This window comes from Histomonas meleagridis (genome assembly GCF_020186115.1).
Source record: "Histomonas meleagridis strain 2922-C6/04-10x chromosome Unknown contig_20, whole genome shotgun sequence".
Lineage (NCBI taxonomy): Eukaryota > Parabasalia > Tritrichomonadida > Dientamoebidae > Histomonas > Histomonas meleagridis.
Genome location: NW_027150805.1, coordinates 217,798 through 235,847, shown reverse-complemented (window position 1 = coordinate 235,847; position 18,050 = coordinate 217,798). Strand labels below are relative to the sequence as shown.

The 18,050-nt window shown below is 28.2% G+C and overlaps 4 protein-coding genes across 4 annotated transcripts; 2 read left to right on the top strand and 2 right to left on the bottom strand.

The window, feature by feature from the left end:
• Window positions 1–3,270: 3,270 nt before the first annotated feature.
• GO595_002664 (ribosomal protein RPL10A) lies at window positions 3,271–3,924 on the top strand (the record flags this gene model as incomplete). Its single annotated transcript, XM_067915598.1, has 1 exon — window positions 3,271–3,924. One exon carries the CDS (start codon window positions 3,271–3,273, stop codon window positions 3,922–3,924), a length of 654 nt encoding a protein of 217 aa, XP_067776465.1.
• A 6,520-nt stretch (window positions 3,925–10,444) lies between these two features.
• Window positions 10,445–11,383, bottom strand: GO595_002663 (uncharacterized protein; the record flags this gene model as incomplete). The annotated part of the gene is made up of 1 exon (XM_067915597.1): window positions 10,445–11,383. One exon carries the CDS (start codon window positions 11,381–11,383, stop codon window positions 10,445–10,447), a length of 939 nt encoding a protein of 312 aa, XP_067776464.1.
• A 1,579-nt stretch (window positions 11,384–12,962) lies between these two features.
• On the bottom strand, window positions 12,963–14,891 carry GO595_002662 (TPR Domain containing protein; the record flags this gene model as incomplete). Its single annotated transcript, XM_067915596.1, has 1 exon — window positions 12,963–14,891. One exon carries the CDS (start codon window positions 14,889–14,891, stop codon window positions 12,963–12,965), a length of 1,929 nt encoding a protein of 642 aa, XP_067776463.1.
• Window positions 14,892–15,686: 795 nt separating this feature from the next.
• GO595_002661 (NADH:ubiquinone reductase (non-electrogenic)) lies at window positions 15,687–16,508 on the top strand (the record flags this gene model as incomplete). Its single annotated transcript, XM_067915595.1, has 1 exon — window positions 15,687–16,508. The coding sequence occupies one exon, from the start codon at window positions 15,687–15,689 to the stop codon at window positions 16,506–16,508; it is 822 nt and encodes a 273-aa protein (XP_067776462.1).
• Between the last annotated feature and the right edge of the window lie 1,542 nt (window positions 16,509–18,050).

The window sequence follows — 18,050 nt, the reverse complement described above, 5'->3', positions numbered from 1 at the left end:
ATCCTACAGATGAAGCTTCATTAGATAAATATGCTATCATTGAATATGCTTCTTTAGCTACATCTTCAGATATACTTTCATCAATTGTACATTTATATATTTCTTTAATAATATAAATATCAATTTCTTTATTACTTATAATTTTACAATTCGAATAACTATGCATACATAACTTTTTAATAAATTGAAATGATTTTATTGATAAATTAGAATTAATAAATAATGAAATTAATAAATTGATAACTTTTGGTTGTTTTATATCAAATATTATATTATTATTAATGTTTGGATTTGAAGCAATTAACTTAATAATTTGTTCAAATAATGATTCGGTTACATTATTTTGATATTGATTTTTTAATACATTTTTTAAGGAAACAATTTCTGTTTTAGTTAATGAACGTATTGAAGAAATATGTATCAAAAATGATAATACATTAGTTAATAGTTCTTTCGAAAATTCATTTACAGGTAAATTTATAATTCCATTACATAATGTTGAAACTGTTGGTTCAAAATAACTTGCACAATTCGGATATTTAATAATAGTTTTAATTAAAAACTCTAATAATAATGAAGATAAAGAAGCTATAGTTAATTGATCTAAACCTGAAAAACAAAATTGACCGATTTCTTTAATTCGTTCATTAATAACTTTATTATCATCTGGATTTTTCGAATAAAATTTTTCGATTTGTTCAAATATTATAGGTCTTAAAGTTTTCTCATATAATAACGTAGTATAATCTACAACAAAAAATGGGTTTTTAAATAAACAATCATAAATATCTTCTTTTTCAAATAATTTATGAATGAAGACTAATATTGATAATCTTGCTTGATTAATTTCATCATTAATATCTTCTGGTAAATTCTCAAGTTTTAAATAATAAAAAATCATATTAAATAAATCATCTGTTAATGAAGGAATTTCATCAATATCATATTGGAAACTTTCTAATGAAGATAATCTATATAAAAACTCCGCAAATATTAATGGATGTTGATAAAGATTAAAAAATATATTTGATATAAAACAAATGTTTTTTTCTGCGATTAATTGAATCACCATATTTCGTAATGTATTAATTAACTTCCATTGATTGTTCTTATTAAATATGTTAATGCTTGGATCTGATAAAAGTGGATTTAATATCATTTCTTCTGGCAATTCGAATTTTGCTGTTTTTTGGAATTCCATAAATAAGTCAATACATATCGAAAAATAATCATAAAATGCTTCAGTTCTTGAACATGATTTTTGGAAACATGTTTCACAAGAATGTACAAATTCATTAATTAAATCAACATCGCCTTGAAATGAATTGATAATGATTCGTGTCTTTTGATATAAATCTTTGTCAATCATCTCTTCAATTGGTATTAATTCATTAAATGTAACAGGAATTTCAATTTTCGGCGTTTCTTTAAACGTTTGATAATTTTGGAACTCAATTTCATCAGGTACCGAATCAATTGGTTCTAAACATGTACATTTTCGATTTTCTTCTTTTTCATATTTATTAATTAATGGTTTATTATCAATATATACAAAGATCGCAAGTGATACTAATGGTAAAAATGGTGAAACGATTTTGACTCCATATGTTTTTGCAATAACTGAAAGAAGTTTAATTTTATGCTCAGAAAAATCTTCAAATGAAACAAAAAGCATTGGAAGGATTTCATTAAGAACATTTAATGGAAAGTTTGTTCCTAACTTTGTTATTACGTTGGACATAAATTGCACAAATCGGTCGTTATCAATGTTATGGTTTTGTTCGGATTTTTCACTTAAGTTGGTCGCAATTTTTGGAAATAAATCAAAAAATTGTGGCGGTAATGAATAATCAAAACTAAATAATTCTTCTGCTAGATCAATAAAGGGAGTAAATTCAGTGTCTTCATATTTGTTTTGTAAATTTGTATTAAAAAGATGATAAAAGGATGATATCAAAAGAACTCGTTGAGTGCCTTCGAGATCTAAATTGGATAGAGCTGTTTTTATTGATTTGAGGAGAAGAAGTATTGAAATTAAATAATTATTAGACGTCATTTCATGACAATGTAATTTCCATGAAACTATGGATAAAAGAACAATCTGTGTAAAGAGTTTAGGTTCTTTTGAACGAAAATCTTCATTTGCAAGAACATTCATTAAAAATGCTTGATTGAAATTAAATATTATACTTTTGGATACGAATGAATCATGGAAGCTCATTCCATTTTTGATTTCGTTACGTATTTCTTTTAATATGTCTGGCGTTAATCCCAATGGAAAAATGGAATTGATTTCTTTTAAATATTCAGATGAAATGTTTTTTGGATTAGATGGTTGAAAGCTAGTTGCTGATAAAATTTTAATAGAAATTTCATCTTGTGTGAGAATTTTTTCGCATTTTTTCATCGGTATGCAGGAGCGGTTTGGGAAGTTATCGTATCGAATTTCCTTCTCAATAATTGAATTTATTGTATAATATCATCTGACTGAGCAAGTCAAAAAATTGACAATTAAATGTTTACGAAAAGTGACCTAATTATGGATAATTTTTGAAATGATTTTAGAAACTCCACAACAAATTTCAATTCCACAAAATACAATAAAATTATTTGCCCAACAAGATGATGAGGATTTTGATGCTTTTATTGAAGCTTGGAGAAAAAATAATTCTTCAAATTTACACAAATTTTCATCACCAAGAGCTCTTTTATTTGGTCCATGTCAAACAGCTTACTCTACATTTGTTGGATTTTGTCATCCAGATAAAAATGAAATTGAAAAAAAAGGTGGATTATTTGGACTTTTTCTTACATTTTCAACACAACCTTATTCTCCGCCTTTCCCAATTCTTATTTCACCAACAGAATTTAATTGGCTAAATGAGGTTTCAAAAATATCTTATGAATGTCTTTCAATTTTTCGTACATTTCTTCAAAGAAAATCATTTTGTTTTGTTCCCATTAATACATCTATTTTTACACCTTACACAAATACTCCGTCACCATCTGTAGTTGATTTAAAAGTATTTTCAAATAATGTTTTCCAGACATCCAAAGAAAAAGCGGAAAAGAAACGTTTTGAAATAAGAAGTCTTCAAGAACAAATTGATGAAAACATTGAAAATACATATCAACAACTCATAAATGAAATTCGTGAAACAACTTAAAAACAGCGTCACTTTTGTGTAAATCAAACGGTTTTAGTAAGGCGCCGATCAAACCGTCGAATAACCCCCACAAAAACGGTTATGGTCGTATCCTTTCTTTTTAATGTCACGCATTCATCAAGAAAATTTGAGGTCTGCTATCGCAGAAATTCTTGACTACTCCAACAACAAGAAGAAGAGGAAGTTCACTGAAACCATCGAACTTCAAATTCGTCTTAAGGGTTACAACATTGCCAAAGATAAGCGTTTCATTGGCAGTATCAAGCTTCCAAACGTTATCCGTCCAGGACTTCGTATTGGTATCATGGGTGACAAGATTCATTGTGAACAAGCTGCCGCTATCAATGTTCCATATTATGATCTCCAAACACTTACCAACTTTAACAAGGACAAGAAGACAATCAAGTATTGGGCAAAGAAGCACCACCTCTTCCTTGCTTCTGATACCATCATCAAGAACCTTAACAAGACATTAGGTCCAGCATTCAACAAGACAGGTAAATTCCCAGCACCAATCCGTTCATCTGATAAGGTTGCTGATGCCGTTGATGAAGCTCGCAAGACAGTTAAGTTCAGGCTTAAGAAATCTATCGCATTCGGTGTTGCTGTTGCTAACGTTGCAATGAAACCAGAACAAGTATACCAAAATGTTATGCTCGCAACAAACTACGTTGTCTCTCTCCTCAAAAAGCAATGGCAATCAATTGGTGCTATCACACTCCACTCAACAATGGGCAAACCTCATCGTGTTTACTAAACACACCTTTATCAATACATTGGTATTTGTTGTAGTTTCTATAAGATAAGAACTTTTCTTTTTTTTTGATCGTAAAATGCAAAAAAAATTTAAGTGTTATACATTAAAAGATCTTTTAACTACACACAACGTTTTATAAATGTAAGAAAGTATAATTCTATTCTAATAAATCAGTCATTAAATAATGAATAAATTAGTAATGGTAATTCAAAGAATTTTAAATTCTAATCAAATGATGTTAAAAAGGTATTAAAGGTTGGTATCATATTGCTATGATTAATCATAAAACAATAATTTATTCATGATTTGGAAATGCTTGTTCCTGTGAAACATCAACAGAGTCCTGGTGCTTTTGTACTTCCGTTCTTTTTAGAACATGCCCATCTTTATCAAATGCAACAACAAATGGTAATAAAACTGTGATTTTTTCTAAATTTTCTTGAAACCATTTGAATAGTAAATCTTTCCTTCTTTTAGCCTCCCTCTCTACTTTTACTCCAATTTTCCCTCCTAAACCAACAGCTATTTGAACTAATTCTTGCTGACGAATCCCAGTTCCAAATTTTCCAATTATCACTTTGTATGCCTCAGTTTCTTTGTAATTATATGTGTCTTTCTTTCTTTTTTTTGCAGGATCAAATGTAGGCTCTTGAATTATTGTATTTCTTGGAACTGCAAGAAGCTCATCACGTATATTTCTTAAAGCTATTTCTATCTGTCCAGTGTCAATTTCGTGATGTGTCATTTGATCAAGAAGCCGAATTGCTTGAGCATTTAGTTGATGCATTCCAGCAACTTCGAAATTTGAATAAAAATGAAAATGTGCCACAATTTTGAGAAAAAATAGCTGAACCAATCAGTAAAGTATGGAAAAAATGGCGCCGTTTTTGAAATCAAATGTCATTTTGATCCCAATAAAATTCAATGCATTATTAAAATCTAGATTTTACTTGATCAATGTCTTCGAAAGGGAGGAATGAAATCAATTATATCGCCTACTCTTACTGATAATAAATTCAAATTAATTAATCCATGGATTAACATTAACTTTATAATTTTAACTTTTTGTTAATTAAGAGAAATTTTTAACGAAAAGCCTAAAGAATGCTAAAATAAAAATACTTTATACTTTATCTTTATTATTTAACAGAAATAAGAAGGCCTTAATGATGCTCGATAAGGCGCCAAAATTTCTGCTATATTTTTCATTAAATTATTATCATATAACGCCCAAAAATCCGAAAAGAACTGAGAAATTATTCCCTCAACAGAAGAATCAATTTCTAAAGCATCTGAAAGTGCCGAAAAAGAGTCAATTATATATTGTGGCACATCATTAAACAGAAATGTACCTGAAATAATTGCGCATAATCCTTTTGCGCCAGCGACTCTATCCGTCAATGATTCTTTATTCCTTAACTTTACCTCGAAAACATTTACAATTTCCGACAATTTGTCGATAATTATTGAAGAACTTTTCACCACGAAAGTTAACAATTCTGATCCAGCATCTTGTACATCAGGATGCGAATCCATTAAACACGGGATTATAGTTTCCGATATTAAACTCTCAAACACATTATCATCAACATAAAAAAACATAGACGAAAGAAAAGACTCACAAAGAAGTAATAGTATAGTTTGTACCTGCCATGAATGATGAGAAGGAGATAATTGTTCGATCATTTTATCAATCAATTTTCCAACTTCATCAATAGTAACAGGATTTTCACATATGGAACCGATCCAATTACATGAAAAAACACTTAAAAGTGCGGAACGAGTAAGTTTTTCTTCGTTCTCATCTTTATCCATAATCATATTCGCATATTCACTTATATGATAAAGAACAAATTTCCCAGATGCTAAAGAACTTATCGATTGTGATGAGAACTCTCCACATAACCATCTTGTAATAAAAAGCTCATTAGAATTTGTAATAAATCGTTCGATAATTTGGAGTGTTTCTTGTGAATTACCTTTTTCATTTTGATCAAATGTTAATTCAAGTATAGATGATAATGAACGAATTGAACATTCACGGATTGTTTCAATTTCAAGTGCTTCTTTACTAAATAAAGTTTGATAGATAATATCTATTAAATTTTTAGTGTTAGTTGGAATATAATATGCAAAATCTAGTAAAATATCAGTAATTATAGAAATAATTCGATAATTTTTTATATTATCCATCGTTTTCGGTATACAATCAAATAAATGATTATATAACCAAAACAAACGACGTGGATCGAAATCAATTATAGTTGAATAAAATGAATAATACCAAATAGAATGAAACTCTGATTCAATTTCTTCGAATAAAAATGTAACAAAAGGATTTAAAATATTTGAAATATTTTGTACGTCTTTAATTGTACGACATTTAATAGAATGTAAACAACCACTAAATATTTCAGCGGAAATTACATGTTGTGCAGTTGTTGGTGAATTTTTTAATATTTCTTGGATTTTGTTTATCATTTTACCAATGAATTCAATTCCTAAAAACCTTGATAATGTTGACCAAAGTATTACACGACTTTTAGAATATGTTTCTTCTTTATGAACTTGTGCATAGATCAATTCATTAACGAATAAATTTAAAATAGAATCATTATCAACAAGTTTATCAAATAACATTTTATGTATTTTAACTCTTTCTTCATAATCATTTGGATAATATATTTTAACTATATTTTCATCAAATAATTCATTTCTTGTTAAGAATTTCGGCTGAAACTTAGATTGATTAACATAAGGTTTATCTATAAATTCAACAAAATCATAGTTTTCAGCAGTAACTTGTGTTACTTTATTTCCTTTTGGCCTATGAACTCTCGGAATTAAATTCTCTATCATTGTTGGTAATAATGATATTATACAATCACGCACTAAATTATCATCTATTGATAAAATTGATATAATAAATGAATATATTTGTAATGTAATCAATGGTGGTACTCCATTAATCACAGAACATACTATCGCTGCTGCATAGTTTTGTACTTCTCTACTTGCTGGATATTGTGCATATTTATTCATTGCTTCATTAGCCATTTTCATTCTAATCTCATAAAACTTTTCTTTTGATATATAAAGATTACATGGATCAATTTGATCATACATTAATACTATTGTTTGTCTTAATGAGCGTGGTGAATCATCTGGTAAATCTTTCGGTAATAATGAACATATAGCTATTGAAGCTTCTGCTAAAATTTCAATTGTTTCTATATTTAATGGAAAATTAGGTAATGATTTAGCAGCAGAACAAATTCCCATTAATTCATCTAATGTTAAATCAGGTTCAGATAATCTTTTTATTGAGTTCTTTAATAAATATATAAATTGTGTTTTAAAATGAGTTGTAATGGCTTGATAAATTATTGAACAATATTCTCTAACATTAACATGTGGATGTGTACTAAAATTAAATATTCTTGGAATTATATTTTTTGTTATTTTCGTTAATATGACTTGTGATGATGATTGTCGAATACCAAATAAATTTATTGCTTTACAATATAATACAAAACAAGTTTTAGAATCATTTGGATCTAATATAATATCAAGTTTAGTTAATGATGATTGACCTTGATATTCATTTATAATTAACATGTTTTGACAAATAGAATCATGTGGTACTATTGCACAAGTAATACCTTCAAGTGCCCATTTAATTAATCGATAATGAGCATCTTTTATTTCGATTAATTCAATTAATATATTAATAATATCTTCATAATGTTTAGCAAATATGGAATTTTTAAATTTCGTTAATGTTGGTTGAATCATATTTTGATTTTCATATTCTGGTGTTAAATCTATTTCAGATACACATGAAACAATTCCTTTTAATAAGCCTCTCATTAATAATGTTGAGACTTTATAATCTATTAATTGTTTTGATTCCATTTTTTTCTTTGAATAATCAAAAAAGAATGTAACTAATTCATCACAAATGTTCATTTCTAATTCTGATGGTACATGCCATTGTATTTTTGATTTATCTAATGATATATATCCTTGAACTGTTGGAAGTTTTGGATATATACAAAGGAAATTCCGTAAAATCCATTTTATAATTAAAATTGCTCTTTTATATATTTTTTTATCTTTATTTTCTAACGCTAAGATTAATTTTTGTTTAATTTCTTCAATATTTTCAATAGTAAAATCCAAATTTTGCTTTATAATTGATTCTAATATTAATAACTCTTTTAAATTTGAAGCTTTTAATGCAATATCTTTAAATTCTGGAATAGCATATTTTTCGATTGCTTCTATTAATGTTCGTAATCCTTTTAATGATAAAGTTTCATAATTCTTTCTAATCATATGTGCCATTTTATTTGCAATTTCTGGTGGTGTAGCTTTTATTAAAACAGAAAACATTGTTAAAAGTTCATTTAAACTATCATCGAAATCTTTGCCTATAGCATGTTCAGCAAACAATAAACATTTTTCAGTAATATCCAATAAAAAAATTTCATTTTCTTCAGTGAATTTCATTAAAGTCGATATAATTATTAATAATGAAAATACGATTGAAGTCTTTGATATATCCATAAAATTAATATCTTCAGGCAAATAATGTTCAATAAGTGACATAAATTCAATTAATCCTTCGTTTGTATAAATAACAATTGGTGCAATTGATGATAAAGTTTGATACGCACCTTGTCTTAAATGAATATATTCGAATATATTTTGCACATAATCTAAGATCGGTAAAATTGTCATTTGTGGACAAAATTGTACAATCTCTTTAAGACTATCAAATTGTGGTTCTTCATGAAATAGTTCTATTAAAACTGATGGTAATATTTTCGATACTAACCATTCATTATCTTCTTGTGTTAAATGCTCAAGTCTTGATCCATATTTTTTTTCTTTTAAATATCTTATTACATATGAAGATACAATTGAATTTAACATATTTATTGGTAATTCACTTTGTTCTTCATCTTCATTTTGTAATGTCGATGCACAAAATGGTGAAATTAAATGTAAAAGTCGTTCAATATATGATTGAACTAATTCTTTTGTTTTACCCGAAAGTAAATTTATAATGATCATTGAAAAATATCTTAAAATTGATGATGTTGATTCACAATCTTTAAAAAATAAATTATACTTTTCATATGGATAACTGTTAATTGGCTGCAATTGTGGCTGTAAAAGTGTTGTTGGAAGTCCTAAATATTTACAAACTATATTAAATATAAACGGAAGAATTCGATCCCATGGAATATCATCATAACCAAAACGTGAAAGTCGTGCAAATAATGTAAAAAATTGAAAGTCATATTGCTCAGAATGATAAAGTGTCCAAAGACTTAACATCGTTTCTACCCATTTTGAATGTTGTCCGCATTGAACTGGTAGAAATAAAGAAAATAGACATTGAGCAATAACAAAGGAAGGAAGATGTGGATCTAACATATGTGACCATTCAGCTAACATTTCATCTGTTGATGTTTCAGAAAAATAATTTCGACATAAACGAATAAATGTTATTAAAGTTTCTGGTAAGGATTCTGGGTAATTCTTGATTTTTGTTTTTGAACCTGATAAGGAAGATGCATATAAAAGATTATATAATGGTCTCCAATCAACAACGACATTTAATTTAACTTGTTCAGGTTCAATCATTGATATTAGTAGAGTCATTGAAGAAACAGCAAGATTCATATCTTTTGTTGTAACTGTGAAATTATATAAAATTTGAAATAACTTTTCTAATTCTTGAATTTCATATGAAAATGTTTCAAGAGAGTTAAAGACATCAATTTCTGATAACCAAAAATCAATTTCACGTTGATCTCCTTTTTCAATCACTTTTGGTAAATTTGTAAATATTGCTTCTTTCCATTTATTTTCTTCTTTTGGTATTTCATTTTGAATAAATTGGGGAAGAAGATTTCTAATGTTTTCTGCACGAATCTTGTTGCAGAGACACATTAATCTTTGAGATTTTGATAAGATTTTAGTCTGACCAATTCCTTTTGCAGAAAGACGTTAATTTTACACTTTTGGTCTGATAAACCGTTTTAATCAAATGATTTTCATTCCGTAAAAAATGTGCATAAAACAATTTAAAATAATATCAAATGTTTAGAATAATAAATTAAATTGTTAAAGAAAAAAAATATTTATTTTTATTGAGTTTGATAATAATGTGATTGAGATTTTAATTGATTATATTGAATTTCTTCAATTAAAGTTTGATAATTTTTCCAATCATTATATGCTCTTTCAAATTCAGGGTCTTGTTTTGGTTTTGGCGTATTTTGTGGGATGATTACATTTTTTTCTTTTTTTACTGGAGTATGATTTTTCCATCTTCCAGGTTTTCCTTTTGGTTGTTTAGGACAAGGGAAATAAGGAAGTTCCACTGATATCTGATAAACAGGGAGCTCATCACCAAAATAATCACTCATTTTTTCTGTGGCATAATGTATTTCCTTTCAATTTAAAAGAGCATAAAAAAGTTATCAATTCATAGAAAGAAAAAAATTTATTCCGTCATTTCCCTGATAATTTGCTTTAATCCAAGATTTTCCTGGAGAATACAATCAACGTCCATCATCTTGGAATCTCTCTCTATTGTAATTTCCTCATTTTCTCTTTGAATTTCAGAAATCATGTATTTTAATCCATTAATCTCTTCTTGACTAACTTTAACGTTGTCGTTAATTACATATGTTTCAACTTCTTGAGGACCTGTAGGCTGCTTTTTATTTGTTTGCTTTGTTTCAATTTCTGGAATTATTTCTGTTTTCTTTGCTTGATTCATCAATTCTTTAAGCTCAGCATCATCCTTCTCGATATCTGATTGAACACTGTCTTCTTTTTCATGAACTTTCTTTTCAACATCATCACAATGATTTTGAATCTGTGTTGTTTTTTCTTTTTCTTTCTCATACACATCTTTTCGTGCCTGAAGTTTTTCTAGTAGCTCGTTAAACTGGGTTGTAAGATTTTCAATTTGTGTTTTTAATTTGAAATTCTGATTCTTTTGATCTTCTAATTTCAAAATGTCTGATTTCTTTTCTTCTAATTCACGCGTTTTCTTTTTCTTTTCGATGGATAATTCTGAAAGTTGTTTTTCAAGTTGACTCTTTTCTTTTTCTTTTTCATTGATCTTTTCTTCATATTCATTTCTTTTCACAGACAATTCGGAAATTTCTGATTGAAGAGTCGTAACATTATTTGTCCAATCACTAAAAGCATGTGACATTGTTTGGTAAACATGATCATAATCAGAAGAAGGATCAGGAGGATTTTTCTCAAGATATTTTTTAAAGTTGATTAAATTTTCTTTTGCTTGTTGTGATAGTGGTAATGATGTATCAGCCTTAGTAAAAGTTGGAGTTTCAGATGATTCTGGAGAATCAGATTTTTCATTATCACTTTCATCAGAGCTAAAACCAGTTATTTTTATCTTAACATTCATCATCTTTTTGAATTTTTCGCCAATAACATCAATAGATTTTCTGCTTTTCATTTTTTTAGGTATTGAATAACTCTGTTCGAAAATAGTTCACCTCATTATTTACGAACGACAAAAGTGCCGTCGTAGCGATGATCCAACGGCTATTTTTTTGTTGTATCAATTTTGATAAGAAACTAAATCTAATCATATCACTTCACATTATGGGAAGATTTTCTCAAACTAGAAATGCTATACGTTCTATAAAGTTATACAACAAAGAAGGGATGTTAGTTCATGAATTTAAACTCGATGAAAAAGGAAGGCATATTTGTCCAATCCGTTCTTTTGACATTATACCAAAAGATACAAATAAGTTCCAAAAAAATAGTGAGATGCAATACCCAGTTCCTGAAAGATTATTCATCCCTCCAAATTTAAAGAAAATTTCATATGAAGAAGAATTATCAAACCTTGAAAACATGACTCCACTTATAAAAGAGGAACCTACGATAAGCTTTGAGGATCTTGGCACGAACATTGACTTTGATGTTAACCTAGATTTTTGTATGGAATCACTTAATTTCTAGAAATAGCAAAAAAGAATACATTTCATGAAGTAACAACCTATACTTCAAATACTTGAGCAGGTGGCAATTTGTAAGCTGTTCATGTTTCTCTTATATAAGTGAATATGCTTATAAATTTCTAACATTATTGATTTTTTAACATCTCAAAATGCATTTTGAGAGGATGATTGATCCAAGGATGTTTTGTATATGACATATACAAGTCAGAGAAAAACTTTCTTTTGTGAATAAAATCAAAATTTATTTAAAATACTAACACATGTCTATTTATCTAGAATTTTATTTGCGCTTTTTTCCTGTCATTATCAGGTCTTTAATTTCATTATAAGTGACTTACACCTTCCGGGTTAAATCCCTTCATATTTAAGAAGCAACTTCATTATTTCTGTGTAACCATTTGAACAATTGTTTGTGAAGTTCAATCATTCTTTGAAAGCTATTTAATGTTTTCTTTGGTTTGTCGTACAAAAAAATAACCATCAGTTTATAATTTCTTTTCAGACATATAATGTACAAAATATGGAAAACGACAATAATTTTGAACGATTTTTGGTTCCAACATTTTATTTTCTATAAGCGTTTCAAGAAGATAATATGACTCTTGTGTTTCTTGTTTGAGCAGAAAATATGTGAATATAGAAAAAATTGACTTCATTTTATTACTTTCCAGTATTATTTCATTGATAATAATTTGTGAATCTTGGATTTCTTTAACAAATAAGTTGTATAAAAGCTGACTAACAACTGTATTAAAAGATATATTATTAATATATTCAAATTTGCTAATAATTGGTTTTGCTGGTTGTGAAATATTTTTTCCATTTTAATCATAAATTATTTTTTCATCTGATATAATTAATTCCCATTCATTTTTTGTTTGATTTTTCATCTTTTAATGGTCCTCACTAATAACCCTTATTTTTATATATTTAGATTAAAACAAGTTTATACTTCAAAACATCCATATTTTCATCTCATATTACATAGGACAAAAAAATTATATATAACTTTATTCAAAAACTATAAAATCTTAACAACATTGCCTTAATAGCTCTTGCTTCGAAGCTAATAGTTTGATTTTCATGAGCCTCTTCCGCTATTAAAGTCATATCAATAATTGAATCCATTTTTTTACCATATTTATCCACCTCATCCAAAAATTCCAAAACTTTATCAAATGTTTTGTCTTTCATAATATAAGTTCTATTAGCCATTACTCTAAGCAATTCATTTAAACATTTTTTAGCATAGAACCATGTATCTGGATTTAATTTTTTATGCATTGGATTAAAAGCCTTAAAAACATAATCAATACCAAATTCATAATTTTTATGAGCACAATATAAAGTACCAATTACAAGATGAAGTATTGGTAAATGATAAAGTTTTAAATTTTGGTTTTCTTTTGTTTTTATATTTTCTTCATCATTTAATCTATTAATTAACATTTCAGCAGATGTATTTTGATTAGTTATAACATAAGCAACACAAAGATTTGCTATTAAAATTGCTTCAATATCAAACAAACTTGATTCACTAAAAATTAATTCTTCATAATATTTTATGGCTTGTTCCATTTTGTTTTGCATGAAGTATGCATGTGCAAGATTTAATTTCCAAATTCGATTATCATGACAATAATCTTGATATTTTAATAATAAAAGTTCAACAAGTTGATAATTACCTAAATCCCAAAATATTTTAGCTTGAGACATTAAAATTGGTATTAGTTCTTCGACAACTGCTTCAAATTCAAGTGAAAGTTGTGATTGTTGTTCAATATCTTGTGTTTTGTGTGCTTCGTCAATTTTTGTATAAAGTTTTCTTAGTATGTCACTTTTTGTTTTACACAATTCATCAAATTTTCGGTACGCTTCTTCTTTGGACGATGTACTTAATAAAAATGCATCTAAAAAATCTAACATTGGTTGCCCCATAGTTTTTAATGCAAGTTCGGAGTTCTCTGCTAATAAATCTGCTGCATATGAATAATATTCAAATTTACAATACCCAAGTAATAAGTTTCGAAATGTTTCAGGTAATGGTGGTTCTTGTGTTAACAAAAAGTTGAGTTTAGAAAATGATGAAGTGGGATCTTCTTCCATTGATATAAGAGCTGTATTATGAAGGGTTACAAGATCTAACTCATCATCGCTTCGATTTGGTAATTCGTTTAGCGCATCTTTGGCTTCAATATAATGTTTTTGATCATATTCAATTGCCATTAAAAGATTAAAAGTTTCAACAAGAAAGAGGTCTTGGAATTGAGACAATTTACCTACAATGTCAAAGTCTATGTTTTCGCCTGAAAGTGACCGAAGAAGTTCAGGGTGTTTATGTGATATTTCAGATTTGATCTCATTAATAAAATTAATGGCATCAGAAAAATGGTTGAGACGGTAATGGCAAAGGGCAATGCAATACGCTACCTCCGGTATAAAGCCATGGATACGTTTAATTTCGTTGAACTTATCAAGAGCTTCTTCTAAACGATCTTCTTTAAACAAGACAACAGCAGTGTCAAACATCACATTTTCATCTTGTTGGTCGCTCTCAGCAAGGATTGATTTAGATGATTGAATATCTTCTTCAGCATAACGAATGGCTGCTTGAAGAAGTGTGACTTTTTCTTTTAGTTCAGGTGATTGAACACCAAATGAAACCCGCATAGCTTCATAAAATTGATCTGTTTTGTAAAGACATTGAGCATGAAGAAGTTTATATTTGTCATTTGTTGGATTTAGTTGAACTAATTTGGAATAGCTTTGACATGATTTTTGGTAGTCTTCTTGTTGCCAATAACAATAAGCCATTAATGAATGAATTGCAGTTGAATCGGGATATGAATGAAGTTCATTTGATAACATTCTTAAAGCATCATTATAACTTTCATCTGCGATAAGTGAGTATATTGTTCTAGTATAATTTTCAGTTGAATTCATCCTATTGTTTAAAACTATTATTTTTATACGTTATATGATACCGAGTAGAAATGAATATTAAATTCGTCTTCTTCGAACAAAAAATGTAGAGCATAGCTGGTCTAATGGTAGAATTTCAGCTTGCCAAGCTGGGGGTCCGGGTCCGATTCCCGGGCGATGCATCTTTTTTTACAATCTATTTTTATGTAATGGAACTATTCAGATAAATTTTTTGAACTCTTATATCGTTATCACTATCGAATTTGAAATCAACTTCATATTTTTTTTATTTGATTCAAAAATTAATATCTGAGCCTAATTTCCAAATAATTTTACAATTAATATTAATACCAGAAAATTATTTTGCCACAAGCTCTTATTCAATTAGTTCAAAAAATATTTTTTGTAATAAAATCCCACAATTTTTACAATAATTCTGTGATTTCTTTAAAATTGAGTCTAACAAAACCGTTAGATATGGAAGGTCTTGGTCAAAAGAGAAATAATTCTAGTTTTTTTATATTTTTAATTTTTCTAGTTGCATTACTATTTTGCGTCATAGGATACTCTCATGGATCATCCATTTTTTCACTAATTGATTCAATCAACATTTCAAAGAATTCATATTACAGAGAAACCGAACCACCAGAAGTTTTACTTAACAATACTAAGTATCAAATTCCACCAGAAACAAAGCAAGACCTCTGGAAGATTCTTCAAAAGTCACCCATCAATCCAAAAACTGGAAAACATGTTCTCTCCCTTTCAGTTTTCAATGTTGGTATGATGGATTTTGCGCTTTGGTGTTTTTGTTCTATGAAGCTTGCTAATTTCACAAAAAATGGATATGTTTTTGTTGCAACTGACATCGATGCCTATAATCAAATGAAGGAACTCAATCCTCAAACTATTTACTTACCAGCCAATTTCACCAAAAGTGCTGTAAATAACATTCATATGGAAGATTTTGCCGAAATCCTCAAAATCAGGCCTGTTCTTGTCCACCAGCTTCTTCTCTGGGATGCAGAAGTGATTTATACTGATATTGATATTGTTTTTCTAGAAGATCCAATTTCATCGTTTAATGATGAAGCTGATTTCGAAGTGCAATCTGATTCTGATCGAATTGTTAAATATAACACGTCAGCCCCTGTTGTTTTTTTGCCAAACATGGGCTATTTCAAAGTACATCCAACTCCAATTGTTTTACGATTTTTCAAAGTTTGGCTTCAAAAATTTTTCTCCACTCCTAAAAAACATGAGCAAACTGCCTTTTATGACCTGTTGAAGCCCCTTCCTATGGAGTGGATTAATGATGATACATTTCAAATACAAGTTCAAACTATTTTCCAACAAACAGAGCCATTACATTTGAAAATCCGCTATCTAGATCCTGTGTACTTTACAAATGCAGGATCTGCGTTTAAGAATGGAAGAGAGTTATGGGTAAACGAAGCGCACAGAAGAAACATCACAAAGCCGAAGTTGGTTCACTTCTTCCACATAGGATTTATAAGAGAAAAAAGAGGATTTGTGACTGGTATGCAGATGAGCTGTGTGACAAAAGAAAAAAAATGTAAGGACGAAGCACCAAGTGGTGTGAAAATTTTCCCAATTTGGAGAAGAAACCAATCATAAATGAGATAAATTGTAAATTTTTATTTAAAATATATATATTTAAACTGGGAGTGAAAAAAGTTTTTTCAAAAATCTTTAATGATGTCAAATTAAAAAAAAATTTCGAGTTGTTTTTTCTTAAATATGGTTTTCGAAATACTTTAATGATATGCTTATTTAACCTGATCAATAATCAATAATTAATGAAATATTATCTGTATAAGTACATATTCTTGAAAAATCTTGGGAAAAACGATACATTATTTTCTGTATGACGATGATTTTTTTCTGTCGACTAGCAAAATTTCCACAAATTGAATACTTCTATATACCATTTTCACATCATGTTGGCCATTTTCCGTTTCAATATGGCCATTTTCCGTTTCATTATGGCCATTTTCCGTTTTAAGATGGCCAATTGTTTCCTATCGTGAATCTTATAATTCAAGATTTAAAAAACCGAATTTTTTTTTGAGTGAAGCATCTTTTAAATTCTATGTCGTAAAATGTTGTATTTGTTTATTATTTTAAGATGTGTATGCTTAGATATATACCTCGTGTCAAAGATTTAGAGGCTTTAACAAAAACAATTGTGAATGGTGAAGATCCTAATGTAGTAGGATCAGCTCTTGGAATGTCTTCAAGGACAATTAGAAGAAGAACTCACCAAATTATGGAGAATAATTTTAATTGTCCACCAATTTTAAATAGAGGAGGTCCTCATCATCAAATCGTTACTCCTGAGATGGAAGAATTTATTATGTGGAAGAAAACAGCGCATCAACACTTCTCGAAATCAAAAATGCTTTATTAGAACACTTTGAAATACCAAATGATCAGATATCTTTATCTACAATTCACTGTCATTTGGATGGAAATTTTGTTTCTTATAAAAAGCTTCGCTATGTTTCTGCAAATGCAAATACACCAGAAATAATTCAACAGCGAGTAAATTATTTAAATCAATTGACAAATTTATCAGAGAGTATTCAACAAATTTACATTGATGAATCAAATTTTACAATTTTGACGAGAAGAAATATGTAAAGATCTGAATTTGGAAAAAGAGCAGTTCAATCATCATTAATCGATGGATGTAGAAAAATCAATATTTTAGCAGCTGTTAGTCCAAATTATGGTTGGGTATACCATGAAACTGAAACAAATAATGTTGATGCAATTTGATTTGAAAAATATTTTAAAAATTTAATTAATAATTTATAGACAAAATATCCAAATAAAAAATTTGTCTTAATTTTAGATAATTATTCAATTCATCGACAATATGAACTACTTAGATTATGCCAAGAAGCTCAGTTTGTACTTTTATTTTTACCACCATATTCCTCATATCTTAATCCAATTGAAAGATGTTTTAGTCAAATTAAAGCATATGTAAAATGATATTTACAAGAAAAAAATCAAATACTTCTAGGTACGATTAATTTTCCTTTTGGGAAAAAAGGAGTTGTTCGGTTTCAGGTTCTCGAAGCAGCAATAAATGATGCAATTGAAAATGTTACAATGGAAAATGTACAAAATTATTTGAATTATTCATACAAA